This window comes from Aethalodelphis obliquidens, unplaced genomic scaffold (assembly GCF_003676395.1).
Source record: "Aethalodelphis obliquidens isolate GAN/ISIS:26980383/991018 unplaced genomic scaffold, ASM367639v1 scaffold30, whole genome shotgun sequence".
Taxonomy (NCBI): domain Eukaryota; kingdom Metazoa; phylum Chordata; class Mammalia; order Artiodactyla; family Delphinidae; genus Aethalodelphis; species Aethalodelphis obliquidens.
In genome coordinates this window covers 8,267,165-8,282,789 of record NW_020837974.1, presented here as the reverse complement: position 1 = coordinate 8,282,789, position 15,625 = coordinate 8,267,165, and the positions used below count along the sequence as shown (strand labels likewise).

The following is a 15,625-nucleotide window of genomic DNA, read 5'->3' as shown; positions in this document are numbered from 1 at the left end:
GGTATCTCATTTCCGGCTGTTTGTTGAATGCTTGCTCCAGATCGTCAGCCAGGTGTGCACCGTGCACAGCCTGGAATCGGTGGAACTTTGGGAGTGAAGGGCTTGGTCAGTGAACAGGTAAAAGGAGAGTCACAAAGGAAGCAAAAGCAGATGGAAGATTTAGAAATCAGCAAAAGTCAGGGGTACTTAGCAGAACCTAAGCTCCCTAAGAATTCCTGAGGCTTTTGGTAGGGATCCTGGTATCCTGCTTTAATGGGTCCTTTTGATTAGATCTTAAGAGGCAAGGTGCACTCAGCAAGTTAAAAGAGGTGGGAAATGCTCAAGAGGCTGACATCTGGGCCGCCTGCATTCTTCATTTTCCAATGGATTCTCATTGCTCTTCGAATAAAACTCCTCCCGGTGGCCTAGAAAATCCTGAGTGGTCTGGCGCCTACCAGCTTTCCTGACTCATCTATTATCATGTTTCTCTTTGCTCCAATCACAATGCCCTTCTTGCTGGTCCTTCTGCAGGCCAGGCTAAATCCTCAGTGAAGGACCTGGAATGGTCCACCCGAAACATTTTCATGATCAACAAAAGGCTCGTGGCTGGTTCCCCCTCACTCCTCGGGCCCAGCTCAAGGCTCACCACCTCAGCGGCCTTCCCTGACCACCTGACCCTCCCCATAACACCCTGCTTCATGTTCTTTGTAGCACTAATCACTAGCTCAAACTCTCTGGGCTATTGACTTGTTCAATGGCTTATCATGGGTCTTCTTTTGAAGGTAATCTCTGGGCCATGCAAACAGTAACTGGTCTAGATCTCTTCCTGTTCTGCAGCCCCAGAGTCCAGCACGGTGCTCAGACTAGCACACAGGTGCTCCAGAAATACTTGTTCATGTCCTCCGTTCACTGGACAAATATTATCTGAGCACCTGCCATGTATAAGCTCCTACGTGCAAAGTCAAGCACAACAGACCCAGCCCCAGCCCTCCCAGCTCCCCTGGGCTGGTGGAAGACACAGCTAAGTCAGCAGTCTGCTGTGATGTAGGGGTGAGTGCTGTCACTGGGGAGGTACAGGGTGTGATGGGGGCTCCTAGTCCAGACCGTGGGTGGGGGAGGGGGTATCCGTGAAGGCCTCTGGAGAAAATGAAAGCTGAGACATGAGGCTAAATAAGAGTTGACCAAAGGGAAGGAGGGGAGAGGGTGACGTGTATTCCAGGCAGAGAGAACAGCATGTGCAGAGGCCCGGTGGGAAGAAAGCCCAGACACTAGAGGAATTGAAAGTACTTCAGCCTGGCAAGAGCCTGGCAGCAAGTGGTAAGGGATGATGTCGAACACAAGTAGAACCAGGCTGTTGCAGGACCTAGACTGAGCTAGGTTGCTGAGGAAGACACTGGGGAGCCATGGAAGGGGTTTAAGCAGCGGAGTGGCACAATCAGATTTGTCAACATTAGACAATTCACTGCTCTTGCGGTATGGGGAGTGGATTGGAGACAGTGAGGCAGTGAAGAGGCCATGAAAGAAATGTAAGAGAAGAAATGGTAAGAGAAACGAACATATTCCAGCAGTGTTTGGGAGGTAGAATCAGTAGACTTTAATGACTAATTAGTTTTTCAAGGGTGGGGACTGTTGGGGATAACACCCAGATTTCCAGCTTAAGCTAGTGCTTGGTAGTGTTACTTCCTAAACAGGGAAACCCAGGTTAAGGTGTAAGTGATGAAGTTCTAAGTGTCACAGGTTAAGTTTCAGGAGAGCACAGGGCGCTCAAGTCAGCATTTGGATTATTCTGTGAGTTTCTCAAGGGCAAAAACCCTTATTTATCTGCGTGTTCCCAAACCCAGTAGGCTCTGGCCCACAGAACACCAAAGTGTACACAGAGCCACAGAAAACAGACAGCAGAACAGCTTTGATAACTGTCTGGAAAACAGGTTTCAGGTCGGCCCCACAGGACAGACAAAAACTTAGGAGCCTCAGTGTCTCACTCAGGATGGGCTAGGTTACGCTGCTATGATAAACCATCCCCAAACGCAGATTTCTCACTCACTCTACCTGCCCATCTTGAGTCAATGGAAGCTTTTCTCCAGGTGGGGACCCAGACTGATGGAGCCTCCACCACCTGGAATGTCACTGGTCACCTTGAAGGAAAGGAACTTGGCAGACAGCGCTTGGGTCCTTGAAGGCTTCTGCCTGAGGGGGATACTTCCACTCACATTTCATCAGCCAAAGCGTGTCAACATGCCATGCCTCGCTTCAAGAGGACAGGGAAGTACAAATCTACCATATGCCAGGAAGGGGAAGAACTGGACATGTTGGTGCCCAGTAATGGGCATCAAGAATCTTAACTTCTGGTCCTGCGTCTCCTCTGCGAACTTGTACAAGTCATTTCCCCGCTCTGAGCCTCAGTTGTCCCTGTCTGTAAAAAGGGATGCTAATACTTCCCTTTAGTTGAGCATTGATGAAAGCACTTTGTTTAGATGAGGAAGGGGAGTCCAGGGGTGGGAAGCCGTGACACATCTCAAGACAATAGAGAGGCACACTCGAGTGTGGATGTGGCTGGAGTGGCAATGACCACAGGCTAAGCAGAATCTGAGTGTGCTGCACTGAGGTCTAGGGGCTGAGGGCAGCTACAGCATCCCTGTCCCTCTGCCCCGACTCCCTGAATTCTTAAGCATTTTCATTCCTTTCACTCCTCCAGCCCTCATCCCTCCAATGACACAGTGGGTCACAGAGCTCCCTGACAAATGGAGACAAAACCAATACTGCCAAGAGCTGATGGAGTTTGGAGCTTAAGTGTCTGCCTCACTCTCTGGCTGGCAGCCAGGACTTGGGTTTGGAGCCTGTGGGAGGCAGAATAATTCCCGCCGCCGCCCCCGCCGCCCCCCCCCCCCCCCCCCCCCCCCGCAAGAGGTCAAGTCCTAATCCCTGGAGCTGGTGAAAATGCTCCTTTACGTAGCTAAAAAGATTTTGCAGACACGGTTAAATTAAGGACCTTGAGATGGGAAGATGATCCTGGATTATCCAGGTGGGCCTAATATAATAACAAAGGGCCTTCGAGGATGGAAGAGGGAGGCAGAAGAATCAGAAAAAGAGATGAGATGATGGACGCTGGGGTCAGAGTGGTGCAATGCTGGCTGGAAGGAGGTTGTGAGCAGGCAGGGAACGCAGGCAGCCTCGAGAAGCTGGACAAGGTAAGGAAAAGGATTCCCCACTGGATCCTCTAGAAAGAATACTGCCCTGCCAACACCTCGAATTGAGCCCAGGGAAACGCATTTCAGACTCGTGACCTTGTGAACCGTAAGATAATAAATTTGTTGTTTTAAGCCGCTAAATTGATAGTAATTTGTTACGGCAGGGATAGGAAACTCATACAGAGCCTGCAGGCTATGTGGAGGGCGGGGGTTTGACGTCAGACAGTTGCTACTGGCAAGTCAGCCACCGGCGGGCTGAGAGAGGCTCTGGCAGGATCCCTCACTTCCCTCTGGCCCTGGGGCGCCAGGTGAGGTACCTCAAGAGCAGCCCCTGGGGAAGCCCCAATGCTGCTTTACTCTCCTCCATCATCCTTTCTGCCTCCTCTCAATTTTTTTCTCTTCTAGTGACTCTTGCTATGTGCCTTTGAGCAGACCCCTTCCTTTAGGATTCTGTGTATGTAAAAGGAAAATGGGGATGGGCTAGGGGACCCTTTAGGGGCCTTCCTGGCCTGACACTGTGAGTCAGCATTTCCAGGATGTGATGGGCCCGCCGAAAGCTCTCTGATGATGCTCTTGAACTGCCCTCCACCCCAGGCAGGTTTCCTCCAGAGAGTCCTAACCAGAGTCTTCTCTGCTGCCACAAACAACGCACTTATGCCCAAACATTGACCTCGGTTAAAACACAGGGGGGACAATGCTTTATTGACTTGGCACCTATGAACGGGTGGCTACAGGCCCCCAGGGTTCTTTGCTTCTGCAAAGTGGAGGCTCTGTGGTGGGAGCAGCATAAATCGAGTTGCTGGTTCCAGCTGCAGGGAGGGGCCACTGTCCCTGCTTTGGCCCCTCCAGTCCCCTTGTCCAGCCAAGCACCATCTGAGTCCAGGCCCTCACAGAGCAGGCCAGGGCAACGACCCAGGTCCTTCTGCAGCCCCAGGCCAGTCTAAGGTAAGAGCTGTAGGCCTCTCTTGCCTTCCCCTCTTCTTGAGGATCCCCAGATGGGTGGAGGGAAAGGAGATACCCCATTTACAGAGAGCACCTGAACCTCCTGGACCAGGGTTAAGGAAGGCTGGGTTAAGGGTATTGTAACAGGAGTCCCACCAAAGAGGAAAGTTAGGAGTGCTTCCCTTCCCACCAGTTTCTGTTTTAGCTGAGCAGAAAGTAGGAGTTTTCATTGAAATGGGCCCACAGTAGGTGATGACAAGTGAGGTCACACACTAAGTTGATGGGATGGAGCCAGGCTCCCTCAGGCAGGACTACACCATCTGGGCAGGCTCTCTCCCAGGCAAGGGGAGGGAAGGGCAGAGTGAACTGCAGTTGTCACAGGAGGAGGACTTCCTGAAGGAAGAGGGGCAGGCCACAGTAGGCTCCCAGAAGTGGTCTGCAGAGTGGGCTGGGTCACGATGGCTGGCACAGGACACTGGCATCCTCACTGTGGTCACAGTTGTGGGCATCCCAGCGGATGTGAGAGCAGAGCAGCAGGGCACTCTCGTCCCCACGGCACTTGACATTGTCCAGGAGGATAGGGCCTCGGCCTGGGCCAAAGTGGGCCTCACCAGGGGCTGCCAGGGCCTGGCCACAGCCCAGCTGGTGACACAGGACGCCGGCTGCCCGCATGTCCCAAGCATCATCGCACACAGTGCCCCACTGCTGCCCTAGGAAGAGCTCTACACGGCCCTCGCATCGGTGGGCTCCATTGGCCAGACGTAAGTGCCCTGTGGGGAGACAAGGTCTGGGGCTGAAAGGGGCTGGCCCAGGCCAGGCCACTCCCAAGCTAGGCCAGGTAAGGGGTAGTTAGAGGAGGCAAAGGGTGGTGGTTTGGGACACAGCAGTGCCCTGGGAACCACTGGACGAAGGCAGACAAATGAGATTAAAATAAGATGGGCATCGGTCCAGACTGCATCTCAAGATAGAAGAATGTGCACAAGACTTTGTGGGGCGCTCTTTGCATGCTGGGACCTTCATGTCTGCTCTCTCCTTAGTTCTCTGTTCACAATCCCAATACCTCAGACCCAGGGCTCCTCTCTATCATCATCGTCTCCCCTCCTCCCTGGACTCCCCAGACTAAAGTTTGAATTCTTTCATTGCTCTCCTGAGGACAGGAGCCCATCCCTTTATTTTGGTCCCAACTCTAGAAATCTCTAGATGACTCTAGCTTAAAACCCACCTCCCTCTTTCTGGACATCATGCCTCTATTAATGAGGCCTGAGACTCTCGCAGAAGGACAAAGGCTCCAGGACTGCTGTGTAACCCCGGGCTGTGACCTCCTTCCAAATCTGGTCCTTCGTATCCTGATGCCTCCACTTCACTCTTGGGGACGGTGGACACCTACCGTCCCGGGGCCGAGGAGTGGGCACCTGGGTGGTCTCAGCACCGTCCTGCTGGACTAGCTCGTCTGGGCCTGGTTCCGCAAGGATAAAGAAACAGGTGGCTGTCACATTGGGGAACAAGTCCCTTGAGGCCAGGTCACCTCTTACCCTCCAAGGGAGGACTGATTTAGGGTCAGAAAGGACTTCATAGGTCCCCGCTCCTTGGTACAGAAACGTGGGTTGTGCTTCTTTCACCCTGGGGCCCAAAGCAGAACCCTTTGTGGCCAAGGCTACCAGGACACCAAACAAGGGCGAAAATACCGATTCCCAAAGCAATCAATAAAGAGACGCATTTTTAAATGTGTCAGACTCTGCAAACACCCCTTTTCCATTGACTCCCACCAAGGGTCAAACGCTTGCTCCCCGAAAGCTGATCAACTCTCCCTGCTAACTACAGTTTTTCGGGTCCTTGACGCAGCAGAACAAAACCTCCCCGACCACGCCTGTCTGTCACAGGTTCTGCCACACTTTACCACTGGACTTCGGCCTCTCACCTCGGGCCCCGCCCCTCACTGCAGCAGAGGGCGCTCCCTTCGCGGCCCCGCTCATGCCGCGCAGCCGCAGAGCGAGCCGATGGTGGGCTCCGCCTCTGTCTGCGGAGCGTGAATCCTCTCCCGCGGCGCTCACGCGGTAGTGCCTCGGCGAGCTCTGACGCTCGGCCCCGCCCATTTCCCAACAGACCCCGCCCCTCCCGCGCTTCTGTACGCGCCTGCGCCGGTCCCGCCCATCTCACAGCAGGCCCCGCCCGTGTCGCAGTAAGCGCCTGCGCTCGGCACCCCGCCGCCCCCCCGCCCCCCCATTCCTCAGATGGTGCTCGGCTCCGCCCGTGCCGCCGTGCTTACGTGGTCCTGCAAAGGCCTTACCTGAGCAGAGCGCGCCCGCATCCTCGTGGTGGCCGCAGTTATGCTGGCCCCAGCCCAGGTGGAAGCAGTCGCTCAGGCGGGCCTCCGTGCCGGCGCAACCCACGTTGTCCAGCAGCACGGGGCCGCGGCCGTAGCCGAAGTGGCCGAGGCCCGTGGCACCCAGCGCCGGCCCGCAGCCCGCCTCGCGGCAGGCCACGCGCGCGTCCGCGAAGTCCCAGTCATCGTCGCACACGGTGCCCCAGCCCCCGGCGTATAGCACCTCCACGCGGCCGCGGCACGGGCTCGGGCCGCCCACCAGCCGCAGCCGCCCGCCTGCGGGGCGCACAGGCCCGCGGCCAGAGGGGCTGGGCTGGGGCCATCGGCTCCCGGGCAGAGCCCCGGCCCCACCCTCTTCCACCCACAACGGAACCCCGGCCCTGCCACTTACTTTTCTTCCCCGCCGCCCAGGCCGCTGTGGTGAACAGTGCCGGCTCCCTGGAAGGCAGGGCACCAACTCCTGTAGCTGCAGAGACAGGGTATCTAGAGCATTTGAAGGGGACAAAGAGGGCTTCTGGCCTGCAGCAGGGCACAGGGCGCGTCTACTGAGATGCCCCAACTCTTACCACACCTGCACCCCACTCAGCCTCAATCCTAGAGTCACCATGTTGTATGCTGTGGTGGGGTCCTCAGGAAGCTTGAAGGGAATAAACCAAATCCTACTTCCAGGCATTATCCTAATTTCGATCCCAATGATAGGTCCAGCCCTAATTGCAAATGTACTTCGACCCTTCATTCAAGTTATATCTCACTTCTCACAAGGCCTCTCAATTTCCAACCTCAGCCCCAACCCAAGTTTTATTTCAGAGCTTTGAGGAAGTGCCTCCTCCCACCCTGCTGAACTGTTCAGAGCTCTGGATTTCACCCTTGCTCCACCTGCTCATCTGTTCTCTCACCCACCTCTTTACCCTCTGTCCAAAAGCCCTGGCCTAATAGCCCGGGCCCCCTCCCCCTGAGTCCAGAACAGTCTTCCCAATTCCCAGCCCTGCCCACCTACCATTGCCCCTACCATTCCAGCCTGGTGGGCTGGGCTCCTTACCCTCTGGCTCTGTGTGCCAGGCCCAGTCCGCTCTTGTACCCGACGGTGGCAGTGCTGTGAGAGCCAGGTGCCCCAGGACTAGAGTAGGAGTCAGAGAAGGGAGTAGGGTCAGAGGCCAAGGTTCTGGTTCCTGGTCAGCCTTGGGCTCTCGGAGAGGATGGGAGGGTCTCCCTGGAGAAGACAACAGATTTTACTTTCAGAGCTGGGGGCTTAGTCCCAACTGGGGTCCAAGGAAGTCTGCCCCACTTTGCCAGTTCTTGTAATTTATTTGTGCTGCCTAGGTGTACACTTCACGGTTTATACAGGCATTCACAGATGTGCTTTCATGTCTCTCCAGTGCTCCCAGAAGCCCAATGTGTGTCCAAGATGGGGAGATAAAGAAGGCCTTGCCCAACAGGGAGGGCCATGCACAGTCCTGAGGGGCTTGCAGAACAAAACTCACTATCCCCATTTACAGATAAAATAATAAGACTAGAAAGGGCAAGGGGCATACCCAAGATCATGCAGCAAGGTTAGCTGAGGCTTTGCCAGGGCTCACTCTGCCTCATTGGGCCTCAGCTTTCCCATCTGTAAATTGGGGATGATGCCCCCTGGTTAGCTGTGAGGCATGGGCAAGCACTTTATATCTGGTAGAATGGAGTCCATTTGTGAAATGCCATTAACAGCCCTATTATTCCTACTTCAGAAAACCTCTCAGTATGGGAGAGGGACCAGGTGAGAATCAGGATTACAGATGGCTAGGGAATTCTGGGGACATACCTGGGTGTCAATGAGAGAATTCTGGAGTATCTCTGGAGCGATCCTAGAGGACTATTACTTTACTCTGAAGTATTCCATAAAGAGTACTTAGAAAGTGGTGGAAAATTCCGAAGGCATTTTTGGAGTACTGTTAGACAATTCTGGAGTATTGGTGAGGTAATACTGCAGTATTACATACCTGTGGAGTCTACTAGGACGTTCGGAGGCACTTCTAGAGCAGTACTGAGAAATTAAAACTAATTCGGGGGCCTTCTTGAAAGAGCTCAGGTTAACACCAAGACAGTCAACATCCCGGTCCCCTCCCAGGCCCCACTCCACCTCCTCCTGCTTCAGGACTCGGCCCCGCCCCGCCCACCGGCCCCGCCCCCGAAATCCGCACCTGCGCAGAGCGCGCCGGCGTCCTCGTGGTGGCCGCAGTTGTGCACCCCCCAGCCTAGGCTCAGGCAGGCTGCCAGACGGGGCTCGCCTCCTTCACAGTGCACGTTGTCCAGCAGGATGTGCCCCGTGCCGTAGCCGAAGAAGGCGTTGGTGGTGGCTGCCAGGGCCGCCCCGCAGCCTAGCTGGCGGCAGACCACGGTGGCGTCCGGCAGCCCCCAGTCATCGTCACACACGGTGCCCCACAGGCCACCGTGCAGGATCTCCACTCGGCCCTGACACGGGCCCGCGCCCCCCACCAGGCGCACGCTGCCCTCACCTGGTAATGGGGGTGGGGGGACAAGGAGCATCTCCCACATGGCTTTGCTGCCCATCCCAACCCAAAGTTCTTCCTTATTGCCCCAGGCCCTCCGCATACCCACAGTGCATGGTGTCCCAGGACTTAAAACCTAGGAGGAGCTGCTCACCCACTTACCCCCAAGGCACTGCTTCCTCAGAGTCTAGATTGGGGGTGCTTTGTGGGATCTGAGGACAGAACCCTATGACTGTGTCATTTCCTGCCTAAAAGCAACCCTCCCTGCCCTTGTCCATCCATGCTCTGCTAACCATCTAGGATGTGCTGATTCCTCATTTATAACACAACTGCAATGAAAGCCTTCTCATCTTTCCAGGTACAGCAACAACAACTCTTCCTCCAGGAAACCCTCCCTGATTTCTGATGAATGGGATCTTCTTCCTCCTCCGGATTTTCTTGCCTTTTTATCTGTCTTTCTTTAAGGGAACTTTTCATTTTGTTGTTCTACATCATTATCAGCATTTCTGTGAATATCGGACTCTCCCATTAGATTAAGCTTCAGCCCCCACCTCTCTTATTTTCTCCAACCTTGTGCTGACTATTTTTATCATCCCACTAGAATGAATCTTCTTTCCCTGTCCAGATGGTGAGGGGGTGCAGGGGCAGGGCGGGATGAAGGACTGACCAAACTCACCCATCAGTAATCCCTCACTTCCCACTGCCTAGGGTAGGGTTTGGGATATTCCTCCCTGGATCCCTCTCCTAAGACCCAGGTGGTCCCCCACATTGCCTTTACTTACCTTTTCCATTCTGGGGAGTTGTAGGGGGTGCCCTACTGGTTAACACTTTCCTTGTTGGGGGCTGCGTGGGCAAGAATTCTGGGAAAGAAGCAGGGTGGAAGGGAGGAGAATATGGAGTTTTCTGTTCTCCATCCTCACAAACACATGTATGTGAGGGGCAGGGCAGGGACCCCTAAGGTACCTGCCCTCAGGGCCTCTGGCCACACAAAGGGTCAAAACTAGGAAATCTGGGTTATGAGAGGAGAAAGGGCCACCTGAGTCCTGAAAGCAGTAGCTTTAGAGGATTTCGTTTGGTTCTCAGTTCTTTTAGTTCTTAAAGCAGCATCACATCACTTGAGAACTTGTTAGAAATGCAAATTCTCAGGCTCTACCCCAGACGCAGGATCAGAAACTCTGGCATGGGGCCACCATCTGTGTTTTGATGAGCCCTCCAGCTGATTTTCTTGAAAACCTGAACTACTGCTCTCAAGGTCAAAGCCTCTCAGAGATTTGTTGCAGCTCTACACCAAGCGGGCCTCACCGCCAGTGTTGACCCCAATTGTCTGGTTTTAGAAATGGGAAGAGGGCTCTGCTGGGATAATCAAGGCCCTCCATGGAAGCAGTAATGCTGGTTTTCAGCAGAGGTCACACAATGAGCCAGAGCACTGCTGGGGCCCAGGCTCTGACAGCCAGGCTGGGGGGCTTCCCCAACGCCGTGCACTGTGGCTGCTGGCTCGGTCTTCTTCTTTGGAACATTCTTACCGCTGGGAAGCCCTGCTGCCTGCCAGCCTGTCTGCCCTTCCGGGTCACAGACTGTCCTGCTCACCGTCACACAGGACAGCCACGTCCTCGTAGTGAAAGCAGTTGTGGACGCCCCAGCCTCGGCTGCCACACTCGCTCAGCGCGGCTTCCTGCCCACGGCACTCCACGTTGTCCAGCAGGATGGGGCCACGGCCCTGGCCGAAGGCGAGGGGCCGCGGCACGGGCAGAGCCAGGCCGCAGCCCAGCTGACGACACACCACATTGGCGTCCACCACGTCCCAGTCGTCGTCGCAGACGCTGCCCCAGGAGCCGCCATGCAGGACCTCCAGGCGTCCCCGGCAGCGGCTCGGGCCCCCCACCAGCCTCAGCTCTGTGGAGTGGGTTAAGCTGGCACGGGGGGAATCAGTGGGCCCAAACGAGAGGGTGCCTCCGCCTTGCCCTGAAGCTGTGGGGTCCTTGGGATCAGGCCCTCCTGGGACTTATTTCTCCCTTTCTGTAAAATGGGGAGACTAGAGCAATCCCTTTGGGGGCCTCTAGAATAATGGAGGGCTGGTTAGTCATTATTCCCTGGGTCTTCTGTCTGAGCATCTGAGTACCTCGGGAGCAGGGGGGGAGGGTGGGGGGGAGGGGCAGGGGCACCTACCTGGAAAGGGCAGTGAGGTGGGCTGTAGGGCGCTGGCTGGAACAGAGTGAGGAAGAGCATTGGCCCCCTCAGCCCCTTCCCTTGGCTGCCTGGCCCTGGGAACACAGCCCCCCCTCCTCTGCCAATGGTCCCCACCATCATCCCCCTCCTCTTCACTACCCCTGCTTTTCCAAAGCCCCTGACTGCCCCAGTTGGTTTCCTTGCTTCATCCCTCGCTCATTGGTCCATGGGCCACGCCAGAGAGATCTGCCTGAGACACATATCAGCTCAGCTTATCCCACTCCACTGCTGAATTCCTCAAAGACTCCCCTTTTCCTGCAGGAGTCCCAGAACCTAAGTTTTCTCTACAAAGTCTTCTAGGATCTTCTGATCTGCTTCTCCTTACTTCTTAATCTCCCATCAGTCTTGTCTCCAGGTCTTTAACCCTGCAGTCTCCTCTACTAGCCCAGCTCATTACAGCCCTGCAGATCGAGCCACCTCCTATGGGAAGCCTTCCTGGAGCTCTCAGCTAGAAGTGCTCTCTTTTTCCTCTGAATACCTGGGCACCGTATACATACCCTTTTCCAGGCCTTCTGCCCGGTGATGTGGCCATGTCTGTCTCATCTCGGTCTCCCCCAGAGCCCCCTGCCCAGAGCCTGTTACTCCCCAGGTGCTCAGTAGCTCTGCCTTAAGTGTGTAAATTACCTTTGGGATTCATTCTGACTTCCCCCCAAAGGTTTACCTGTATAAGTCCTTCTGGTTCGGCTCTCATATATGTGTATGTCGGGTACTGTGCTCATTGCTTTATGTGGCCTGACTCACTTACTCATTAGGACAACTTATGAGGCAGCTTGGATTTTGCAGAAGGGGAAACTTCAGGTTTAGTGAAGTTAGGTAACTTGCTCAAGGCCATTCCGCAAATAAAAGGTAGAGCTGGAATTCTAACCCGGACAGCCACACTCTCCTTCACCATACAATTCTGAGCACGTGGACTGAGAGGGAAACTGGCCTAGCGTGGGAAATTGAATACCCATAATAGCCCCTCATTTGTGCACAGAATTCTCAGACGCAGCCACATACCTTAGCTCAGAGAAGGAATCCTTACAACCTCTGAGGCATGTACTAGTGTACCCATTTTACAGATGAAGCAACTAAGAGTCAGTTTCTTCTTTCCTAAGTTAGGATAGTCCCTAGGCTGTTTGATTGCATCTGTTCCACCAGTTGGCTTTCCAACAGCCATTGGTGAGCCCATGCCCTTTCCCTCCTTGCCTGTTTCCAATATCCTAACTGCCCATACTCTGTGTACGTTGAGCCCTCACCTTTAGCACTGAGCCTTCCACTCCCCCAACTCAGACCTTAGCTTTCATCAAACCTGGGCAAATGTCAGAGCTGGAGGGAATGTTGAAAACCACCTCCTCTACAGGCCACCTCCCACTGTAATTTTACAACTGGGAAACCTCAGAGCCAGAAAGGGGAAATGGGGGGAGGGGGGCACTCACCCAGTGGCAAGAGGAGGAGGAAGGACAGGACAGGGGTGAGGAGGGAAGGGGCAGCGCTCCTGTCTCCCGGCCTCCATCCCCTGCTCTTCTCATCAGGCTGGGGACCAACTTGCATCTCCGTGTCCTTACGCGTCCAGCCAGTGGATGGCCTTTCCAAGGGTCCCATTAAAGGGTGGTGGAGAAGTCACAGCTGGAACTTCTGGAATTAAAGGTTCCCCTTCACTTCTTCCAGCTGGAAGGGCCCAGGTAGAGCTTCGGTGAGGGGTGGGGGCGTGACATTTCCACTTGGGTTTCGTATTCTGAGTGGAGGCGGCAGCTGGAGGATGAGGACAGAAACACAGATGGAAACTCCTCATGAGGAGTTAGGTCTGGCTGGAGCAGAGGGTGTATGAAAGCAAGGGGTGGGAGGGTTGTCTGATCCCAAACCGAGACAGGTCTGCCTGGCTGTGCCAAAGGCTCAGAGTTTTTCCTCCAGGGCAGCACATCCCAAAGCAGGGTGTTTGTGCCACTGGGGGCAACCCACATCATTTTGGGGGGAGATAGATGACATTTACTGTTTCATTTTCATTTATTTTTTCTTTTACACTGCCTTCTATTTATGGCAAAGGATTCTGGCTTTTCATTTATCTGGAACAACATAAAGTTTCCCTTTAAAGTTAATTTAATTTATTTAATTTTATTTTTTTGGCTGCACCGCAGCTTACGGGATCTTAGTTCCCCGACCACGGATTGAACCCAGGCCCATGGCAGTGAAAGCGCTGAGTCCTAACCACTGGACCACCAGGGAATTCCCTAAAGTTAATTGAAATCAGAAAAAAAAAAAGTTAATTTAAAGAAAAAACATCAGGGACTTTCCTGGTGGTCCAGTGGGTAAGACCCTGCGCTCCCGATGCAGGGGACCTGGGTCTGATCCTTGGTCAGGGAACTAGATCCCGCATGCATGCCACAACGAAGATCCCGCGTGCCACAACTAAGACCCCACACAGCTAAAATAAATAAAAATTAAAAAAAGAAAAAACATCAAGGAAATACAGTTCCCACGAGTCACAAATATGCAAGAATGGTATAGGGCTGGGAGAGTAAATGCCATTTGGGATTTTTTTTTAAATTTTGGATTGAGGCTTACAAACCAGAAAGTGCATAAATCGTAAGTGCAGAGCTCAGTAAACATTCACACCATGCAACCAGCATCCCAGTGTGCGGACTATGATTGGACGGTTGGCGGCTGGTTTAGAAGATGGTTCTGTTTGGGACATACTGAGAGCCAGGTTCCCGGGGGACATGGGTGCCCCTCTCAGCCGGAACGCACCCGCCCACCCCCCCATCTTTCCCTGGCTTTGCTTCCATCCTGGCATACAAACAGTCTGCTTGGGAAGAGGATGAAAACCTATCTGGATGTGGACACAGGGTTTTCAATACTCCATTCATGGGGCCCCCAGTGGAATAATCAGCTTTTGTGTTCTTGGGGACAGCTGGGAGATGGGAGTCGAGAGCTGTGAGGAGGGGGGAACCATGGTCCCATCTTTGCTGAGGGGAATCCACTGTGATCTGGGCCTTCCCCTGCCTCCCAGGCCTTGGGGCCACCCATCTCTCAGGCTGTTGGAACACTGACCCCCCAGGTCAGGGAAGCCCCTGCTCTGTGAGTATGGGGACACACAGCTCCCAGGGAACCTGGCTGGGAATTCTGAAGTACCCCCTCTCTATCCCCTGCCACCGTGGCCCAGGAGTGAGGGAGGAGGACCCCCGATCCTGACCGCCACTGATCTCAAGTCCTGGCTGACCCTAGAGCTCTCAGTGGGCCTTGTGGAAACTGCCTTATCTCTAGCTCCTAGCTTGGTCCCCAAAACTGCTCCCGCCTTACACCCTGGGAACCTTGGTCAAAATGAGGCTTAACCATTCCCTGCCCTCGTGGATTGTGGCTCCCTCCCTATCCTGTAGCAGTGCACCTGTTGCCCTGAACTGTTTCTTCACTGTTCAGGGCAGGCAGCACACACAGTGGTTACAAGAATCCGCTCCACCATCTACTTACTAGCTGTGTGAGCTCATCTTGCCACGCTTTGCTGTCCTCATCTGTAAAATGGGGTTAGTAATACACTTACCTCTTACAGTTCTTGCTAGGGTACATGAGCTAAAGTTTGTAAAAAGTTTAGCCCAGAGCCTGGCCCACCATAAGTGTGGTAGCTGTTATTATGATTACTGTTTCCCCGTTTAGACTGGGGACCCTCGAGAGCAGGGACCAGGGCTTACCCAACGGTAGCACCTGGCACAGGATGGGTACTAAGGAGACTGAATGAAGGTTAAGGCTGCAGAATCACAGCACTGAAGCAGTCAGAAGGGGCCCCAGAGATCATTAAGGACAACTCCACATCTGTCCCGTGGAAAACTAGTCACACACACTCACACTCACACACGCCAGCAAAAGGGAAGAATTCATACCTGGGGGAAGGTTCTAGGCTCTTTCTGTTCCTTCTTCTATAGTCAGTCCGAGGTCAAATCACTTTTTCTGCCTCCAGAAGTTTAGGACTGGGAAGGATCCCCCAGATGCAGATCAACACAGACCTTTCTTCTTTTCTTTCCAAAGCTGGGAGGTGAGCAGAGGCAAAGTCCCCCGTCCATGGAGCTGGCTGGTGGTCCCAGCCTGTCCCCACCCGACCTTAGGGGCAGAGGGAGGCAAAGGGAGAGTGAAGGTGGCCTGCAGTGTCTGGAGCAGCCCCCAGAAGGGGCACCGGGCAGAGGAGAAGCTCTGGGGTTGGGGGGCAGGCGTGGACTCTCAGGGCCAGGCAGCCCCTCCTCCCCCTTCCCCCACCCCAGGGTTCAGGTTTCAGAAAGGCCTGGATAGGCCTCCACCCCTTGGCAGGGCAGCCAAAAGCATCCCTGTCTCTCCTGCGACAGCCCTGATTCAACCCTTAGTTCCGTTGCCTGGGACTCCCCCTTGACCATGTCCAAACCCATCCCACCTGGGGGTTTGGAAACCTGGTTGCAGGAGCCAGAGTACATGAGGTAGGCTTCCCATGTAGGCAGGACCTCTGATTTTGCTGCTGATTTTTTTGCCTTATTGTGGTT

The 15,625-nt window shown here is 54.3% G+C and overlaps 1 protein-coding gene across 3 annotated transcripts; it reads right to left on the bottom strand.

Annotated features, from left to right (window-relative positions):
* Positions 1–2,891: 2,891 nt before the first annotated feature.
* On the bottom strand, positions 2,892–12,929 carry SSC4D (scavenger receptor cysteine rich family member with 4 domains). Of its 3 annotated transcripts, XM_027126104.1 has the most exons (10): positions 12,563–12,929; positions 11,085–11,120; positions 10,506–10,811; positions 9,701–9,778; positions 8,610–8,924; positions 7,472–7,549; positions 6,824–6,898; positions 6,397–6,708; positions 5,497–5,565; positions 2,892–4,879 (listed from the first exon to the last, which is right to left on the bottom strand). In XM_027126104.1, the coding sequence occupies exons 1-10, from the start codon at positions 12,726–12,728 to the stop codon at positions 4,563–4,565; spliced, it is 1,752 nt and encodes a 583-aa protein (XP_026981905.1). In that variant the 5' UTR covers positions 12,729–12,929; the 3' UTR covers positions 2,892–4,562. The 3 variants fall into 3 exon arrangements, 1 of the variants encoding a protein (XP_026981905.1); XR_003437014.1 differs by lacking the exons at positions 2,892–4,879; positions 5,497–5,565; positions 6,397–6,708; ... (3 more) ...; positions 11,085–11,120; positions 12,563–12,929 and adding an exon at positions 8,409–8,522 and having other exon boundaries at positions 6,852–6,898; positions 7,472–7,642; XR_003437015.1 differs by lacking the exons at positions 2,892–4,879; positions 5,497–5,565; positions 6,397–6,708; ... (3 more) ...; positions 11,085–11,120; positions 12,563–12,929 and adding an exon at positions 8,409–8,522 and having other exon boundaries at positions 6,890–7,069.
* Between the last annotated feature and the right edge of the window lie 2,696 nt (positions 12,930–15,625).

Coding starts and splice junctions, on each gene's coding strand:
- SSC4D (XM_027126104.1), bottom strand. CDS start 12,728: ATGGGACCCTTGGAAAGGCCATCCACTGGCTGGACGCGTAAGGACACG. Junction 10,812..11,084: donor CACCTCACTGCCCTTTCCAG/GTAGGTGCCCCT, acceptor CCCACTCCACAG/AGCTGAGGCTGGTGGGGGGC. Junction 6,709..6,823: donor CTGGGCGGCGGGGAAGAAAA/GTAAGTGGCAGG, acceptor TGCGCCCCGCAG/GCGGGCGGCTGCGGCTGGTG.